Raw genomic sequence first — 18,104 nt, forward strand, 5'->3', positions numbered from 1 at the left:
CCCTTTTTTGGACTCTTGATATGTGCTATTATCAGATCCTCAATAGGGGCTTGACAAGGTTGCTATGGAAAAGGACAATCCAGATGATTGTTCCATGGAAATTCCAAAATAGGCTCACTGGTGTTTTAAAATAATCAATCCAACCACTACCCCGAGTCAGGTTTGTATTTAGTGATCTGTCATGTGTGATTTCAGAGGCTAGGTCACAAAAGGCCTTACAGCCTCCTCCTTCATTCCTCCAAGTCACTTCTTTATCTGAAGGTGGAGGAGACCAGGCTACGAAGACATCCAAATACGCAGAGAAATACCACAGGGCAAAGAGCTGAGGTATCCCAGTAATGGTCAACACAGCTGGATCCATCTAGCTGTTTTGTATGAATGACACATAGTGGCTACAAGAGAGCTTCTATCACACGTAGAAAATTAGAAACACTGTCCCTGAGACTAGCTGCACAGTTTTAGGACATTGATATGCAGTAATAGATCACTACTATCTGTAGTTTTCAATTCAGTCACTTTCTTTTGTGATAAGACATGCTATCAATACAGTAAGCAGCCAATAGCTACACAGGCAGGCTACCTATATAGAGCCAGCCCAAAGGCAGATAACAGAGCAGGACGGGCTGCTTTGTTACACTTGGTTTATTTGGAGTGTGTTTGCTTGAAGACAGGATCTCTCTCTGTAGCCCAGACTGCCCCAGAACCTCACTATGTAAACCAGTCTGGCCTTGAACTCATAGCTCTTCTGCCTCAGCCTAATGCTAAAACCACAGATGTGAATTGCCATGTCTGTCTCTGTTCTCTGTCTTTATTCGGTACATTGGCTCTTCTCTGTTTGGAAAGTAGAGAATGAAATGCCTTCCCAAAGACTCACAAGCTTCATGAAGTTCAAGTGAAATTTATCAAGTATCATTAAACAGACCTCTGTAGTAACAATGATGGCCATAATAACAATACTGCCAAGAGGCATTCTGTATGGCAGCCAAGACCGAAGACAATCCACATTTGTAAGCAGGCTTTAAGTGGACTTGCCTGTGTAAAATACAGTAGACTCCAAAGCTCCAGTCCAATCAACATCCCAATATAATGACTCATTTTCTGTCATTTCAGATCTCCTACACTTGCACTGAAGACTCCACTCCAAGACACTTGTCACGACATTCAGAGTTCCTGTAGTTGGGAAGAACCATCTGAATAGCACATGAACCATCCCGCATGGCACAAATTGTGTGGCCAGACAGCTAGAGGCAGGCACTGGTAGAAATCCTGTAATCTTTTTCTGTTCTTTCCCTGAGCTTACAGAACACACCTTCTCAAAGACCAAACAACATAATTTTGTGTACACACACACACACACACACACTTCACAAGACTGAGCAATCTTAAGACAACTGAGAGGGCTGCAGAAGTGGCTCAGTGGTAAAGAGCACTGACTGCTCTTCCAAAGGTCCTAAGTTCAAATCTCCAGCAACCACGTGGTGGCTCACAACCATCTGTAATGATATCTGATGCCCTCTTCTGGTGTGTCTGAAGACAGCTACAGTACTTACATATAATAAATAAATAAATCTTTGGGCCTGAGCAAGCAGGCTGGAATGTGCAGGTGCTGGAGTGAGAAGAAAAAAAAAAGACACTGAGAAGTGCAGACATGGAGTTGAGCAATGTCCCATGTAGTCAGGGTCCACTGCCTGGCTGCCTAGAAGGTATAGAATTGTCTGTTAAGAAAAAATTACATTCTCCAAGGATACAACATCTTCCAGACCCAACAGTGCTGATGCACATATGAACTCACAGAGATGGCAACAGCATAGATAAGACCTGATTAAGTTCAAGCCAAGCAAAAGCCCCAGTATGGCAAAGGGGAAATAGGCACAAAGTCCCATTTCTAATCGCATTACTATTTGCAAGTAATAGAGAGGGGAGATCAGCTTTCTCCAGTGGAGTGACACTGGGTACACCTTAAGGCAGGGCCCTGTGCTCAGAAAGAGTTAGCCAACATGAAATGGACTTTGTGGGGTTTGTGTGATTTTTTTTTTGAGGAGTTGCTATATTTTGTGTTTGAGGGAGTTGTTTTGATTATAGGTGCTTTTTATTTGTTTGTTTGTTTTGCTTTTGTTCTGGGAGAGAAAAGGAGAAAGAACATAATGTTGGGTGGGTAGAGAAGTAGAGAGGATCTGGGAAAAGTTGGTCTGTGGGGAAGGAAAAATCTGATAGACTGTATATAAAAATTCTTAAGCTAAGAAAAAAATTTAAAATTATTATATTTTGCTTCAACTTTGCTGTGGAACCAAAAGAGAATAACCATCAGAGAACAAAGTTATTTAGATTTTACTCATTTTTTTTCCTGCTTGTCCCTATTTCTTCCCAAAGTCATAAGCTTGAACCCTCTTGCAGGACTAATAAATCCCAGCATACCAGCACTGGTTCCTGCAGCTTCCCCAGGCATTGCAAGTAAGGATGAGCCTGTGGACCTGGAACCCGTGGACGTTGGTGACCCTCTCAGAGGGCAGGTGTTACTGACAATAGAAATGCTACCCAGGGAGAGAACATAGCATCATTTTCTGGTTACCCTAAACTAGCTCTATTAAGGATGTTCAGCTCCAAAACACAGAGTGAAATAGTCCTGCATACAGGTCTACTGAGATGGATGGATGATAAAATTCAAGAAAAGCACTCAAAATAAATGATTCAGTTAGCCTGTTCTAGGGCCTCATGGAAACATGTTCCCCAGTGGTGTGCCTGGGTGTCTCCACAATATCCTAAACTTCTTGGGAGGGGGGATTCACTCTCAAAGACAAGCCTTACCAACTGTGGAGAGATGAGCCCACTGATCACATTTAAGAAGCTGCACACATCTCTGACTAGAAATTCACTGCCTTCTATTCTTGACTGCTTTATTCACACTTGGGGTCATGCTCACTTTTAAGTTTCAGACACCCCCACTTGTCAAAGAGCAGACTTCATAGTGTATTAGGATACACAGTGCACATCCACAGGCCTCAGTCTATGTCCCCTACCCTGCCACCACTACTTCTGTGTTGCAGTGACACTGGGTAGGCAGGATGAATACTTTCTTGGGGAAAGGAAAGGATAAACTGGGATAAACTCTAAGCCATGTGACTATGGACCAAGCACTGCCTACAGCAAACCCAGGCTTCCTCCCAGGTCAAGGTTAGCAAGGACCTGAGTGAACTCTCACAGCTCCTGCCTGATCACCCTACTTTTTCACCTTAGACTCTGGGCTTTCCTCAGGGACCCTGCATGTTATCCATGAATATCTGAGGAGGACATGAGATTTGATCAACGTAATTAATAAGTGAAGGTATCAAGTTAGCTAACCTTGGTCATAATAGTTAACCCTCTGTGTTCTGCAGTCCTCACTTTTAAAATAGAATTAGAACCTACCCCACAAGGTATTTATGAGGACTAAAGGTGAGGACACATACAAACACACAAGACAAGCCTGCCAATGTCCATACTCTCAGCTGATATCACCGGTGCCTAGGCTCTCCCCACCACCACACTTCTGCTATGCACTGGATCAGCTGTACCTGGCCCCAAAGTCAGTCACAAAGTTCCTCACCCTCAAGGAGACAGAGACCTGCAATTAGTCACCTCTGATGAATCCTTATCTTGTAGTCACACTACAACACACTCATTCTCAGCACCCCAGCAGATAAGGAAATGAGTGAAGCTTGTCAGACCTCGTGCTTCTGTGGAGTTCCTGTCTGGGTGATCTGCCATTGATAAGATTTTAACACTTCCAACTATGCTCTTTCCACAGTGATTGTCCAACAGCTGCAAACACCCTGACCCCCACATTCATTAAAGTAGGGGAGCCTCAAGATACCAACCCCACTTTTTTTATTAGATATTTTCTCTATTTACATTTCAAATGTTATCCCCTTTCCTAGTTTCCCCTCTGAAAATTCCCTATCCCCTCCCCCCTCCCCCTGCTCCCCAACCCACCTACTCCCATTCCTGGTCCTGGCATTCCTCTATACTAGGGCATAGATGCTTCACAGAACCAAGGGCCTCTCCTCCCATTGATGACTGACTAGGCCATCCTCTTCTACATATATAGTTAGAGGCACAAGTTCCACCATGTGTTTTCTATGATTGGTGGTATAGTTCCAAGGAGCTCTGGGGGTACTGATTAGTTCATATTGATGTTCCTCCTATGGGGCTTCAGACCCCTTCAGCTCCCTGGCCAACCTCATTCTTGATGGGAGAGCAAGACCAAGCCGTTGTCACAACTGACCCAGCTAATCTCCATCCTTCCTTCCCTGTTTGCTCTCTGAAATCATGAAACATTCTGAGAACAACCTTTGTCCACTAGTGTCATATTGTACTAAAAAACACTGGCCTGATTCACAGTTCATCCAGACAAAGCCATGCTAAGCAAGACCCACCTGCTGACCCTCCACAAATTCCTCATCCTGGCATCTACATGACCTGTTACCTACCTCATGTCCTCTATAGCATCCTACTGATTTAGTCATGTATGCTGGTGACTATAAGTCCAAGCTTTCATCTGTCCTTTGGCTTCTATTCATGCCAGTTGGTACCCTTCCACAATCCACCTTGCTAGACTTTATCCAATTTTCAACCTACAGCTCAAACTCTCACAGACCCTATCACCCTCCTAGCTTCACAAAGACATCATTTCTTAGCTGCAACAGCTAGGCCTTGCCTTTGGTTGGCTCTGCCTGATCTTAACTATCTCAGCCTCCCCTCTCATATATTCCACTCCATTCCTATGTCCTCTCTGAGGACAGGTGCTTGGCCTTGGGCTAAAAGGGCCCTTATGAAGGGATTATCTACTGTTTACCTAGCTAACAGGGGTAAAGACCTGACTTTACTCTCAGCATAATAAGTTTGGAAGGGCACGAATAAAGCAAAAGCACCTATCCTAGTACTTGAATCTGATAAGGAATTCCACTCTGGGACATTTGTCTTAGACCACTTTCTATTGTTGGAACCAAATGCCACAGATTAGGAAATGTACAAAGATTTCCTTGGTCCACGGTCCTGGAGACAGAAAAATCTAAAGCATGGCACCCACACTTGCTCAGCATCGGATACAGCTATGCCCTGCGTTACTGGGTAATAAAGTAGAGCTTCTGGGTAAAGTGGGCTCTCATTACCTTTTCTGAAAAGCCACTAATGCCAGCATGGGGCACAATTATGATCTTCAATTCTAGTTACCTCCCAAATACTTCTCCATCAAAAGACCAATTTGGGAAATACATTTCCAACATATAAAGATTGGGGGACACTTACAAGCCATAGCCACATTATACTGTTGGATAAACTGGTAAAGCCATTTTTCCAATAGTGTATTTTGAGTATGTTGATAATCATGCTTTTACATTATATATAGGACCCTAATGTGGGCTCATTTCCCCTCTTGATGATTAAGTTCTACTGCCAGTTTGCTTCTGTTCTTTTAAAGGGCATCACATATAGCACCAGGCACAATTATTAGAGCTTGACAACGACACTTGCCAGACAGCAGGTGAGCCATGTTTTGGCGTGTATGAAATCACTAGTTCAGTGTTTCCAGTGTAATGAAAACTATGATAACATATAGCACTCACAGGCCTTCATTTTCAAAATAAGCTATTGCTTCTCTCACTGCCATATAACCTATACTTTGTAAAATAGGTTGGTTAAATGACAGTAAAGATGAATGTTTTCAAAAGCCTTCTTAGAGAGCTAATGTAAAGCACTATAATCTCAGATTAATGCTCTTTTATTCACTCACTGGAAGCAGAGCTATGGATAAATGATTTTTACCCCTTATAGAGTCTAAGGACATAAAACCTAATGGAATGAGAAAGGAAAAGTTCCCTATGTGAAGCCATCCATCATGTCACTGTGTTATCAAGGTGACACTGTCACTGGTTGGTGGGGCACCCTGCCCTATCTGGACAGAGGACTTTCAAACAAAACAAAACAAAACAAAACAAAACAAAACAAAACAAAACAGGGCAACCTCTAAATGACTCTTAGATGTTATAGATATACTGTTCATAGTTTAGCTCAACTACTGGTCCAGCTCCTCCCAGGACACATGCAAATATCTTCTGGAGCGACTTATACACATGTACAGCATTTTACCCAATACTCAGACACTAATTTCTAAGTGAATCGTCCCAATATTCTTATAGTTTCTTTTCTGAACACACTGCTGACTGAGTCACACAAACACTACACTCAGAGATAGAGTTCCATACCCATTTTAATTGAATATACAATGGCAGATGATTAGTTAAGGACTTCATCTTCATGGAGCCAGACAACTGCTAGCACAGAAGTAAAAGAAACATGGAACAGACACTTCTGTTAGCAGAGGAGCACTAAGCTCCGGGCCATGATAACTAATCTGACACAAGGTGTAGTCCACACTCAAATGTGATATCCAAACTTCTCAAGGGAGACAAACGGGTCTAGAGCTTCTCCATCCACCCCAAGTCTCTCCTGTCCTGTTCACCCAAGTACTACCTCAGTAGCTCAGCTCTCCTGACCCACATCCAATGCTGTGCTCATCACATCTGCTCAAGAGCAATTTATGAATTCAAGATATGACCTGTATCATGTTCCTATTGCTGTTTTCCTGTGCGAAAGCAGCAAATGGTTCTGAACACTATACTAAGTTCTCAGTTTCCTATTACAGTAGCATTTGCTATGCCTCTACTGTGTGAAAACAATGGGAAACAGTGCACATCTCCTTACATGCTCTGTAAGGACCATGTTCCATACTGGTAACTTAGTGTCTCTGTTCCTTCTTGTAGTCTGATAGTTCGCTGATAGAAAACAGTAACAGGGAAAAGGAAAAAGGGAAGCACCATATGGCAGGCACTCACTCCACAGGATACTCTTACTCCTTGTTAAATTATCTCATGAATTCTACAACCCAGGAACAGTGAGATGGCTCAGGGATAAAGCACTTACGATATAAACCTGATGGTCTAAGTTTGATTCCTCAGACTCACAATAGAAAGAAAGCCAATTCCTGAAAGTTTTCTTACTTCCACATGCACTCTGTAGCTGGCACAAATAGATATACACACACATAATAATAATAATAATAATAATAATAATAATAATAAATTAAATCTAAAATCATTTTTTAAAACTCTATAATCCAGATAATTGCAGAATATCGAGAGGGGTGGGAAACAAGGAGACTGGTAAGTCGGTTGGTAGGAGCTGTCCATGTCTCAGTGACAGAGACTGACTTGGAGAGTCTTACTTTTCCACCCCACAAGATCTGCAGTGTGACATGCTTAGCACAAAAAGAAAGCAGAAATGCCAACCACAGTCAAGCTTCTGCAGCAAAACTCACCACCACTGCCACCCCCAAAGCCACAGAGCACGTCTTTACTCCTTGTATCACTAACAAAAGAAATAAGGACGAGTGAAAAACATCTCTCAGAAATCCATGTAACACACTGACATATTTAAAACAAACATGTTTATTTTAAGCCAATAAATATTTTTCATTATGAAAACACTGCCTTTTCTAAAAAAAAAAAAAAAAAAAGTTATGTGAATGAATGTGCAGCCTTCTCCTCAAGGGAGCATGAAGGCTAACTTTAGCAAACCATCTATCAATTCCCATTAAACTCTCAAATATGCATCACTGATGTAAGAAACCTGCATAGTGTTGAATTCAGAAATGAGAAGTCAGCACCAATGTAACATCTCAAGCATACAACTTCCCTCTAAGGTTACTGCTCAGGTGCCTGTCTAAGGACCAATGCTTCCCACAAACCAACAGTTAAAATAGAGTCATCTACTTGAATCATCTACTGTGACCATTTAAAACAGAAACACAGATGCTGCTCAGGCTTCTCCATCCAACACAGGCACAACAAACCAATTCAACTTGAAAAAAGAAGAAGAAGAAGAAGGAGGAGGAGGAGAAGGAGGAGGAGGAGGAGGAGGAAGAGGAGGAAGAGGAGGAAGAGGAGGAGGAGGAAGATGTTGCAATAGCATGGATCCCCAGAGAGCTAAGAATGCAATATGCAGAGGACATTCAACACAAAAACAACTTCATTAGATGCTAAATATATTAGCCATGAAGAAGTTTTCCACTTTTGTGTCTCTTAGTATGCAATATAATTCTTAGATATTGAGAGTGACTCCCCCCTCCCCCACCTAGTATTTTAATGGTTTGGTATTCAACTTAGTGCTACTGAAGCATGGCATAACCTTACAGAGGTGTGCCCATATGGACAAAGATCCCACTGGGGATCCTGCCCTTCCTGTCTCTGCTTCCCAGCCAACATGATCTAAGCAGATTGCACTGCACTCCTACCATAATGCACTGTCACTTTCCCAAAGGCATCAAGAACAAGAGACCAAGGACTGCAACCACTGAAAACCATGGCCAAAATAAACCTTTATTTTTGATAAGTTTGCCTTGGGTATTTTGTCACAGTAATAAGAAACTGACTAATATAAATAAGAATCAGTGAACTGTAAGAAGGCAGGCAATGCCAGACACAATAACCCAGTACAAGCCACACCAAGTTGTTACAAATGTCACACACTGTCCTTCCCTGGTCTAGCATTTGCCTGCAGAAGGACACCAGGCCTTACAAGCCCTACAAGTGCCAAGTACAACCTTTCTCAATGAAACCCACTTACCAACAGCAAAGGAACAGTTAAAGAATCATCCAGCTCTCACTGAAGGTTGCCAAAAGTTACATGCAAGAAAACACAACTAACAGATCATAAGTTTAGGTTCTCCAACCTTCTGCATAGAAGGAAGAAGTACATTATTGGGCAAAGGTGACTTTGCCCAATGTCACCTGTACCATTATCAAAAGTATCAGCACAGACACAGAGAGCTGAGTCAGATCAGTACAAAGGGAAGGCTTTTCATGTTTATTAATTCATTAGCCAGGATCAAGGCAGAAGCACTTGCTAGACAGGAGGCAGAGTCTGAGTTCACCTTCTCCTAATTCAGCCATGCTGTCAACGCAGCCACCAACTTCTGAATGGCATCCTCTCCCACCACATACAGCACACCTCTTCCAAAAAGTTAAGTTCCAGCTAAGAGTCTCAGAATATGTGCTTCCTGGAAATGCAGCAGGAGTGTTGTGTCCACCCGACAGATACCAGGAGGAGGAGATCATCTGGATGCATGTGGTAGATTATTTCTTTAGCAAAGGGATGGTGAGAAGCTATCGCTACAGCAGAGACATCACCCCATCCTACAGGAAGCTAGAGTCCCCAGCAGAGGGAACATCCCAGCCCCAGGTCTGTGTTATAGGTTGGTGTAGCAGTACCAAAGGATGGGGAGTTAGTTGGGGGCTATATGCCAGGCTAGAAAGTCATAGGACAATCTAAACTCCAAATAGGAGAAAACCACTATTTTCTTTCTGATCCTGGGGATATCCTGGAAGAGTCAAGCCTCACAGAGCATCTAAAGACTCAAGATGAGCTAGAGCATACCACCTGTACAGTGATGCATGAGCATGGCACCTAACTGAGAGCCTGTGAACTTCTGTTTCCTCTCATAAGAAAACCATAACCCTTAACTAAAAAATAATAAGGAAATTTCTAAAATTAAAGTGTTGCTTTTAATTCAAATTCATCTACTTTACGAACTGACTTCCCTTTTTTCTTTCTCTCTCCCTCCTCCTCCCTCCCCCACCCTGTGTGTATGTGTGTACGTGTATGTGTGTGGGAGTACTCATCCATGAGTGCCACTGTGTGTGTGCCTATGTGTGTGCCTGTGTGTGTGTGTGTGTGTGTGGAGAGATCCATGGTGGACTGGCAGGCTACCAAGGCCCCAGGGATCAGCGTCTCTGCCCTGATGCTGTAGTTTACAGATACATGCCAGCAGACCCAGCCTTTACATGGGCACTGGGGACTCTGAGCTCGGGTTCTCATGCCTGCGCTTTACCCAGTGAGCCGTCCTCCTAGCCTCTCTATAAAATTTGCACATGAACACCAAACATCTGAGAAGTAGCTAAGGGTAGGAAGTCAGAGGGCTGATGTAGCATGAGAAAGAGTGCATTTCAGTATCCCAACTAACATGTTGAAAATAAATCAACTGATTTGATAAGGGCTGAAAGAGATCTCTAATTCATTCACCATTCAAACAATGCTGTTAGAGCATCACTGGACTGTTACAAGTGGCTTAGCCCCCACCCCCCATCCCCGGGTAGGATGGATACAGTTTTACTTCTACTTAATACTGAGTCAACATAAAATTTTAGGAAGCAAGAGAGGGGATCAGACAGTTGGGGACATCAATAAGTGGCAAATGTCTAAATTCTACCTATGATCTAGCAGCCTCTTTCAAGCTAATCGTTTGTTTAATGAACATGAATGAGTGTTAATTATCAAGGCTCTAGCCACCTGAACAGAAGTGTTCACTTCTCTGAATTAACACTCCCACCCAAGCCTATTTTTAAACAACTCCCAAACCGTTAAGTTTGGGAAAACACTGCCAGGGTTGATTGGGGAAGTTCTTTAAGTATTTAATTGCTCAGATTATGTACTTAGAGCTGCAGAATCAGTGTGCTGGGTAGGGCTCTGTTTCAGTTCTCTGACTCGTCCAGCCACACCCAGTATTTAAGATAATGAACTTTGTAGACAGCCCTCATCATGTGAGAACACATATTCTTTGCTCATCCCATTAAGGCAGGAGAAACGCAAGAGGCTCTGTGATTTTCCCAGACACGGCTAGCCTATGGCTATGGCTTGGGGATTCTCTTCCCAAGCTGTCCAATATTACACTGCTGCATACCGTGAACAAAAAGAAGGTGATGTGAGATGAAAAAGGTGAGACTCATGGAAGTCAATGTATGCCAGCCCCTGACATCTGATGGATAGAAAGGTGTGGCTACTTCCACACTTTGGGGTGACTGTCTAATGACACTTCCTCCTGGGGATGGACAGGGAACTCCTAAGCGCTGGGTCTGCAAGGTCCTAGAAAGAAGGGGTTGTAAGGGTCTGCACACTAGGGACTGATCTGGAGACTAAAATCAGAAACACCTGCTGCAAGAGGCCTGAACTGGGCTAGTACATAACCATTCTGTGCAGCTCAGGACCACTTCCTGCAGTTATAACCTAAGCAAACTAAGGATTCCTTTCTCGCCACAGGTCAGAAACTGTCTGGACATGCCTCCTGACAGCTGAGTTCTGAGGACCCTGGGAGGAGGGAGAAGAGTCACATACTCACTGAGACCACCTGCCCCCTGTCAGTCCACTGTGGCAAGTCCTCCTAGTCCTCACTAGACCATCATGTCAGGAACTGTGTCCCACTGTGCCAAGCCTCCCCTACATGGTCGTAGGATGGGAGTTGTGCCAAGGCCACATGAACAGAGATATGCACAACTTGAGTCACAAAGGGCAGGTGCCTGTCCTGTGTCCTGCTCCTCTGTGGGGCTACTGCATGGTAAGGCCTCATGTTGGCAAGCTTCAACAGAGCAGAGAACCTTCAGCACTAGTTGGTCCGTCTGTTCACACAGTGTCTGGCAGAAACAAAGGTATGTGAAAGCGGAGGTAAATGTCAGGATTTTTTTTTTTTCAAAAGAGGTATCTAGCACATTCTGGGAACACACTGAATCATATGACACTGAAGTCCCTGTGAGTTCTAAGACTATCTTATCAAACCACAATTGGGATGTGGGGTTGGTGTACTGGATGACAGCTGTCTCCTGTGCCACAGGCAGATGATACTACACAAAGCAGGACGCCTGCCTCCAAGGAGCTCTGAATTCAGGCAGAATGAGACCAGCAAACGAAACTCACAGTTTCTGACAGGGGAGAGGTTGGAGATGTCAGAGAAAATGCCAGTAAACTAACCAAATTCCTGGAGCCCTTGGATGGAAAGCTCACATGGCCTGAAGGCTGCCAGGAACCATCCTGTGATAGAAGAAAAGGCTCCCAGGGCAAGCTGAGGGCAGAAAGTGTGAAACAGTGGCAGGATTATAGAAACAATGCTATACTGGCACCAGAGACTGAGAAACCATGGGCAGATCCTGACAGTCAACTCAGACCTACAACCCACACAGAGTACTTCCATTTAAAATTAACTGAACATAAGGCAGGTGAAGAGCTCTGTTCTTCAGGTGCACTGGCCACTCACACAGGGAAGCACTGCTTCACCCTCACAAAATGTGAGGCCAGACAGCTCAGTTGACCGGCATCCAGGCTGCAGGCCACCACTACCGAAGCTGCTCATTACCACCAGCACCCAAATCTCATCCCAGTGTTTTCTCTTCCACGGGAGAATGGGAGTCCAGGTCACTTCAAGTGCCCACTAAGACCACCTTCTGGTGCTGCAGTAAAAAAGAATGGGTACCCTGGCTGCCTTGTCTGGAACACTGTGGGGCTTCCCCTAGAACAAGGGCTCTCCAACTGGGTTTTAGAGCAGCAAAGACTGGACAGAGCTATGGTGAAGAGGAAGGAAGGAAGGAAAAGCTGGACAGAGCTGAGGTGAGCAGAAAGGGAGGTGGAGGAGAGAGACTCCTGAGTTCATGTGGGTTGGAGTTGGAAAATGTTCAGGGCTAAGGGCGTAATGGACTCTAAATCAATTACAGGCAGTGTTGTTTTGTGCAGTGTGTTTTGGTTTGGCTTGGTTCTGGATGGTAGAAGCACGGAGCTACACCACTAAGAGTGCCAAGAGATCACTGCAGGCCACATTTCCACACACACACCCTTTTTGTTTTCACTTTGACAATGAGTCTAAGTTCCCTGGGCTGCCCTGGAACTCACTCTGGAGCCTAAGAAGACATTGAACCTGTTCTCTAGCTCAAACTGGCCCTGAACTTGTCATCCTCCCACCTCAGTCTCCCAAGCAGTTGAGACTACAGGCCTTCACCACCACGCCCAGCTTCAGCTGGAGTCTTTTTAACAGGCATTGCTTGGTTGGGTGTAGGTGGGAATTGGATCTACAATGGCCTTGCTGTGAAAGCATCTGCAATCTGGGCATGTGTCTAATCAAATAAGCCTAATTAAAATATATTTTGACAGTTGATTTTAAAGCTTTTTTGTTGTTGTTAAAATAGAAACACTTTTGGCTAGGGAACTTATTTTAATTGGACTTGGCCGGTGGAAGACACGGTCCCAGCCTGGAGCAGTTTACCTCCCGATGAGGGCAACCAGATAGATGATTTTAAATCCTAAATTACCACAGGGTGCTGCTGGCTGGGGGACTGGCTCAGAAACACGGGGAAGGGCCTGGGGTGGACAATGAGAAACACAAATACTGTTGGAAAACTGCCATTTGTCACTGTAAAGTACACGACACCATGGGTCTAGGCTGATAAGTGCATGTCTTGAAAGCTACCACCATTCTTAGCACTGTAAAACGAAAACCCTTGACAAGTATAGAGAATATCCCCTTGGCAAGAGAAAAGTTGAAAATATAGAATGGAAGGAGCAGGGAAGGGAAATGGAGATCTGTATGAGGCCCTTTCACAAGACAGGAAACTAACAGTGGCGGGACAGAAGGAAGACAGCAGAGACACAGATCACAGGAGGGGAAAGCTACAGTTTACAAGTCATTTATATGACTGAAAGCCATTTCCAAAGACACATTATCTACACCAGCAGTATCAATCATTATTAAAAATGGTTTAAGTAAAGTTAAATGTGAACAGGAGAAAATCTGTAAGCATTCAGTGGGCCGTGCAATATGAGAGCTGTGCTGTGTTTCAGCACAGATTGAATGAAACCCATTACTAAACTTAGATGATATGTAAAATCCACAGGCCCCATTATTAAATGTGTACAGGGCCAAAAGGCCATATAATAAATACACTGTCTGTTGAATGGCCTTACTTTGTTCACGTCTAAATAAAATCCTGTTTGGGCATTTTAAAACTGATTTAATATCAAATATTTCTGATCAGTTTTTAAAACCTTCCATCAGTTGTAAAAGCAAATATAATTGTGAATTTAATTACAAAGTGCAAAAGGCCTAGTATCTTAAGCCAATTATTATGGGATACAGATACATCCTATAATCACAGTTTTCTTAATAATTATAGACATAAAGTTTAGTGCACGCACGTTAGGACCTCATTTGCAAGTCCCAAATTAAAGAGGCCATAGAATTCAAGCCTGCATAAATGTGGGGATTATTACCTTTCCAGGGTACAGTCCTGACACCCAATAATAATCAAATATGCCTTGCATGGGAGATCATGAGAGAGAAAAATCAAAGGGTGGCCTGAATTCTAGAATCCCATAAGGCAGGAATGACTCAACTGTTTACAGATACCTTTGAAGCAATTTCCGTGGCCCTTCAGGTCCATCAGGACCATATGATATGATATGATATGATATGATATGATATGATATGATATGACATGATATGACATGATATGACATGATATGACATGATATGACATATGACATGATATATGATTGATATGAGATGATAGAAATTATCTGACTATTTGACACTGTAAATGTCTAATTCCTCATGGATAAAGATTATAGCTACAAAAAGTAAAATCCCTAGGTGTATTGCCCACACCCAGAGGCTTAGCATTACTTAAGTGAGTTGACAGAATAAAGAACAGCTCAGAAGTGACATCTTTAAAAAGGCAGCTCAAATTTAGTATAGAAGTTTTATGACAGATAATCCTTATTTTCGCATTATTAAGGATGGATCTAGAGACTCTTAAATACTTTAGCCAAAAGCAAATGTAATATGTAGCCACTATTTCTTTAATATGAAAACACTTATGGTTTAGTACAAACAGGAGTGTATGGCTGCTCATACTGGACGCCAACAGAAATAGGCCCTCTGTCTTGATACTGTGTTCTAAAATATTTCACTAGCTATCACTTCTGACTAGGTGAAACTGACTAGTGACAGGTGAGACTAGTCAACAGGTAAAATCACTTCCTACACTAGCCAGCCAGCCAACCTGAGGTCAGTCCCTGTGAGAGGAGAGAATTGACCCCCAGGCTTCCCTCTAATTTCCACTAAGGCATCACAAAATGTGTGCAGTCACATTCAAACACACACACACACACACACACACACACACACACACACACCACACACACTTTAACAATGAGCTCTAAAATTCCCTAAGCAACACATTAAATCTTCATACAATCTCCTTCCCAGGAAGATGACTGTCACAGTTGCTGCTTTTATGGAAGACAGATATGATTTCAGTCCAAGGAAAAATTTGCATTTGTGTTCTTAACAAAGATAACACTCTAAGGAGATGAATTTATATTCACCAGCCCATCTGTCTTTCCCTTCACTAATCTTTCTCTTGTCCATTGCAACCAGTCTACAATGCTCGAGGATGACTGAGGTGTTCTCAATAACAACAAATTTATCCCATCAGTTGTGGCTGTCACTTGGGGAAAAAGAGAGTTTATACAAAGTAACTTTATAAGTAACCTCTGTGGTATCAGATAAAAAACAAACATCCCTCAAGCACATTGCAAACACTGCCTAGTCTCAAGAGATAAAGAAAACAGTAATTTCAGATACAAGCCAACAAATTCTAATTGCTTTCGATAACATTCTGAAGCCCCAAATGTCACAATTCTTTATGATAGGCAATCAATACACCTTAATATAAAATATGCTTGCATTTCTTTCTTTGCATTCTAACTCAAAATACGTCATACTAAACTTGTAATCTTTGTTAAAAATATATAAGCATATTTATATTTGGGGGTGTTTCTTTATTCAAGGTATAACAAATGAGAAACAACAATAACAAGTTACAAAAATAGATCTACATTTCTTGGACAAAGAGGTGGAAACAATCATATAACATGCTGAAGGTTCAGAGGCATCAAGCCTTGTAAAGCTTTACTCTCTCACCCATAGCATAGCACCTTGGTTTTCCCTTGTGACACCCAGTGAGGAAGACAAACCTGGGTTGGCCTCTTGGCTGCCTAGGGAGCAGGCTGGCTGGAGGACATAGGGTGGTTTCACTATTACCAGACACCTTCATCAGTTTCTGCACTCTATGGATCTTTGCAGGCACCCTAAATATTCCCTTTATATTTATTTATTTTTTTAAAAAGTGGTGAAATAATTCAGTCCCCTTAAATAGAGTTATGTAACAATGTAGAAAAGTCGCAATTTTAAAAGCAATTCTGTTTACATCTCCCAACGTCATTTTAGGGGCTCTCCATTACCATGAAAAAGTATTCCCATATCTATTTTTTAAGGGGAATTTGTTTCTTCAAAGGATTTATATAACCACAACCACACCTTAGCGAAGAAAAGTCTTAAAAAAAAAATTCCGTAGCTTCAAGATTATGAGTTAGAAATGTATCTTACTTTTTTGGAAGCCTCCAGGGGAGATTTTAAGAATAAAGAACTGGTTTAGACGGCTTTTATAAACACTTGGGCAACAAAGTCAGTGGGCAAGGGATCGGGTGAGTCAGTGGGACATAACTGCTAAAGAAAAGAGATTTGTTGTCCCCAGTGCCGCCTTAGAAAATCCAGCTGCTCAAGTGGAAAGTGGGCCATTTCGGGAGCAGGTGCGGACCCACCCCAACTCATTCCATTCGCAACACTCATAACACATTTGCTCCAGAAAGAAGAGGTCAAAAGCCAGCCCCACGGCGCTCTCTGAAATCTACCAAGTCTGCAAGGGTTGTCAACTGTCCTGGCAGAGATGGGCACGGAGGGGCACGATTCGGGGAGTTGGGGTTAAAGGGCAAGTCTATTTGACCTGTGTTAGGCAAGTTTCTCTTGGGCAAGTAAAATCCTCAGTGTGACAGGGAATCTCTGTCCGCAAGGTGTGGAGACAGCAAAAAGAAACTAAAAGGGTTGAGGCACTAGAGGATCCTGAAGACAGGATTGACAGCTCTGCTTTACAGGTCCGATGAAGAAGGTCCTCACCTCTTCAGACACAAGGGAGATCCCAGCACAAAGGCTTGGGCAGAAGAGTGTTCATGAAGTCCCTTCCCCACACACCTCCCCAGATCTCCTGGCTACATGGGTCCCAACAGACCAAGTACCCCCTTGTCATTGAGGTAGGGAGCAGCGGGCCACAGGGCCTGCGAGGAGTGGCTGGAGGAACCTGTGTATGGGACCAGACAGACTCAGCTGGAGTTTCAGGCCTGGATTTTCCTTGTCCCCCTCCGCCCGTAATTGCCACTATTGCAAGGGGCTGAAGGCAGCTCAGAGCTGGGGTTCTGCACGGAGGGACAGCACTCCCTCCACCCACCCACCCCCCAACACACACATACACAAACATACACAAGGGCTTTCACAGCAGCACCTCTCGCAGAAAGTGTTCCCGAGCAAGGCCTGCCACGGTTACCGGAGCAACGACCCAGGCGCCCCAAGTCCTCAACACCTCGGGAAGAGCCACGCCCGCCCTCGTGGGCCCGCTTACCCTGTGGGGGGCTTGGCCGCCAGTGCACGCGGCGCGTCCATGGAGCCGGCGGGTTGCTCTGCCGGCCGACTGGGGCGCTGGCTGCGGCGCCGCCGTCCTCATTCACTTTTTCCGCGCTGACCCATCGTCCTCCCACGCGGGGCTAGCGAGGACAGCGGCCGTGCCGAGAGGACGGAAGCGACCTGGGGCGTCCGGGCGGGCGGGGGCGTGCGGAGAGAGACGGACGCGGCTACCCCGGGCGCGGGAGCAAGGTGCGCCGCCCCCCGCCAAACTGGCTCAGCCGCGCCCACCGCGGCGCCGCCCCGTGCCCGCGCGCCGCTCCCCAGCGCCCGCCTCTCCGCGCGCCCCCGCTGCCCGCCGGAGCACACCTGGGCGGGGCGCGCGCCCCGCGGTGGGCACCGAGTCACCTGCCCAGCCGGCTGGAGGAACTAAGCGGGCAAATACCTGGCCACCTGTGGCTGCGCGGGGCGAGGCGGGCCGACTAGGCTGCGAGAACCGACTTGAAGGAAGAGAGAAAAATAGACGGTCTAGCGCCTCAGTTTCTGCCCCAGAACCTAAAAGAACCTTTGTTAGAACTAGAGATCTACTGTAAGGGGAGGGGAGAGTGGTCCAAAATGAGGTCCTTGGTGTGCAGCATAGGAAACTGGAGAGGGACGCAGCTTGGGGTAAAGGGGCACACCTTTTTCTGAGAAATCAGAAAGCAGTGAGGCTGGAGTGTGGACATCCAGTGCCAACAAGAAC

General features: G+C 44.4%; 1 protein-coding gene across 11 annotated transcripts in view; it reads right to left on the reverse strand.

Moving 5' to 3' along the window:
• The window catches only part of Cobl (cordon-bleu WH2 repeat), a 228,347-nt gene extending 210,643 nt beyond the window's left edge, over nucleotides 1-17,704 (reverse strand). For 5 of the 11 annotated variants that reach the window (NM_001282993.1, NM_172496.3, XM_011243654.2 and 2 more), the window contains exon 1: nucleotides 17,364-17,642. In NM_001282993.1, the coding sequence (NP_001269922.1) occupies nucleotides 17,364-17,404 (41 nt within the window). In that variant the 5' untranslated portion in view covers nucleotides 17,405-17,642. Of the gene's footprint in view, nucleotides 1-17,224; nucleotides 17,338-17,363 lie in introns of those variants that run through there. The other 6 variants (XM_006514485.4, XM_030245514.1, XM_011243655.3 and 3 more) reach the window with 5 other exon arrangements.
• Between the last annotated feature and the right edge of the window lie 400 nt (nucleotides 17,705-18,104).

This window comes from Mus musculus, chromosome 11, assembly GCF_000001635.26.
Source record: "Mus musculus strain C57BL/6J chromosome 11, GRCm38.p6 C57BL/6J".
Classification (NCBI taxonomy): Eukaryota; Metazoa; Chordata; class Mammalia; order Rodentia; family Muridae; genus Mus; species Mus musculus.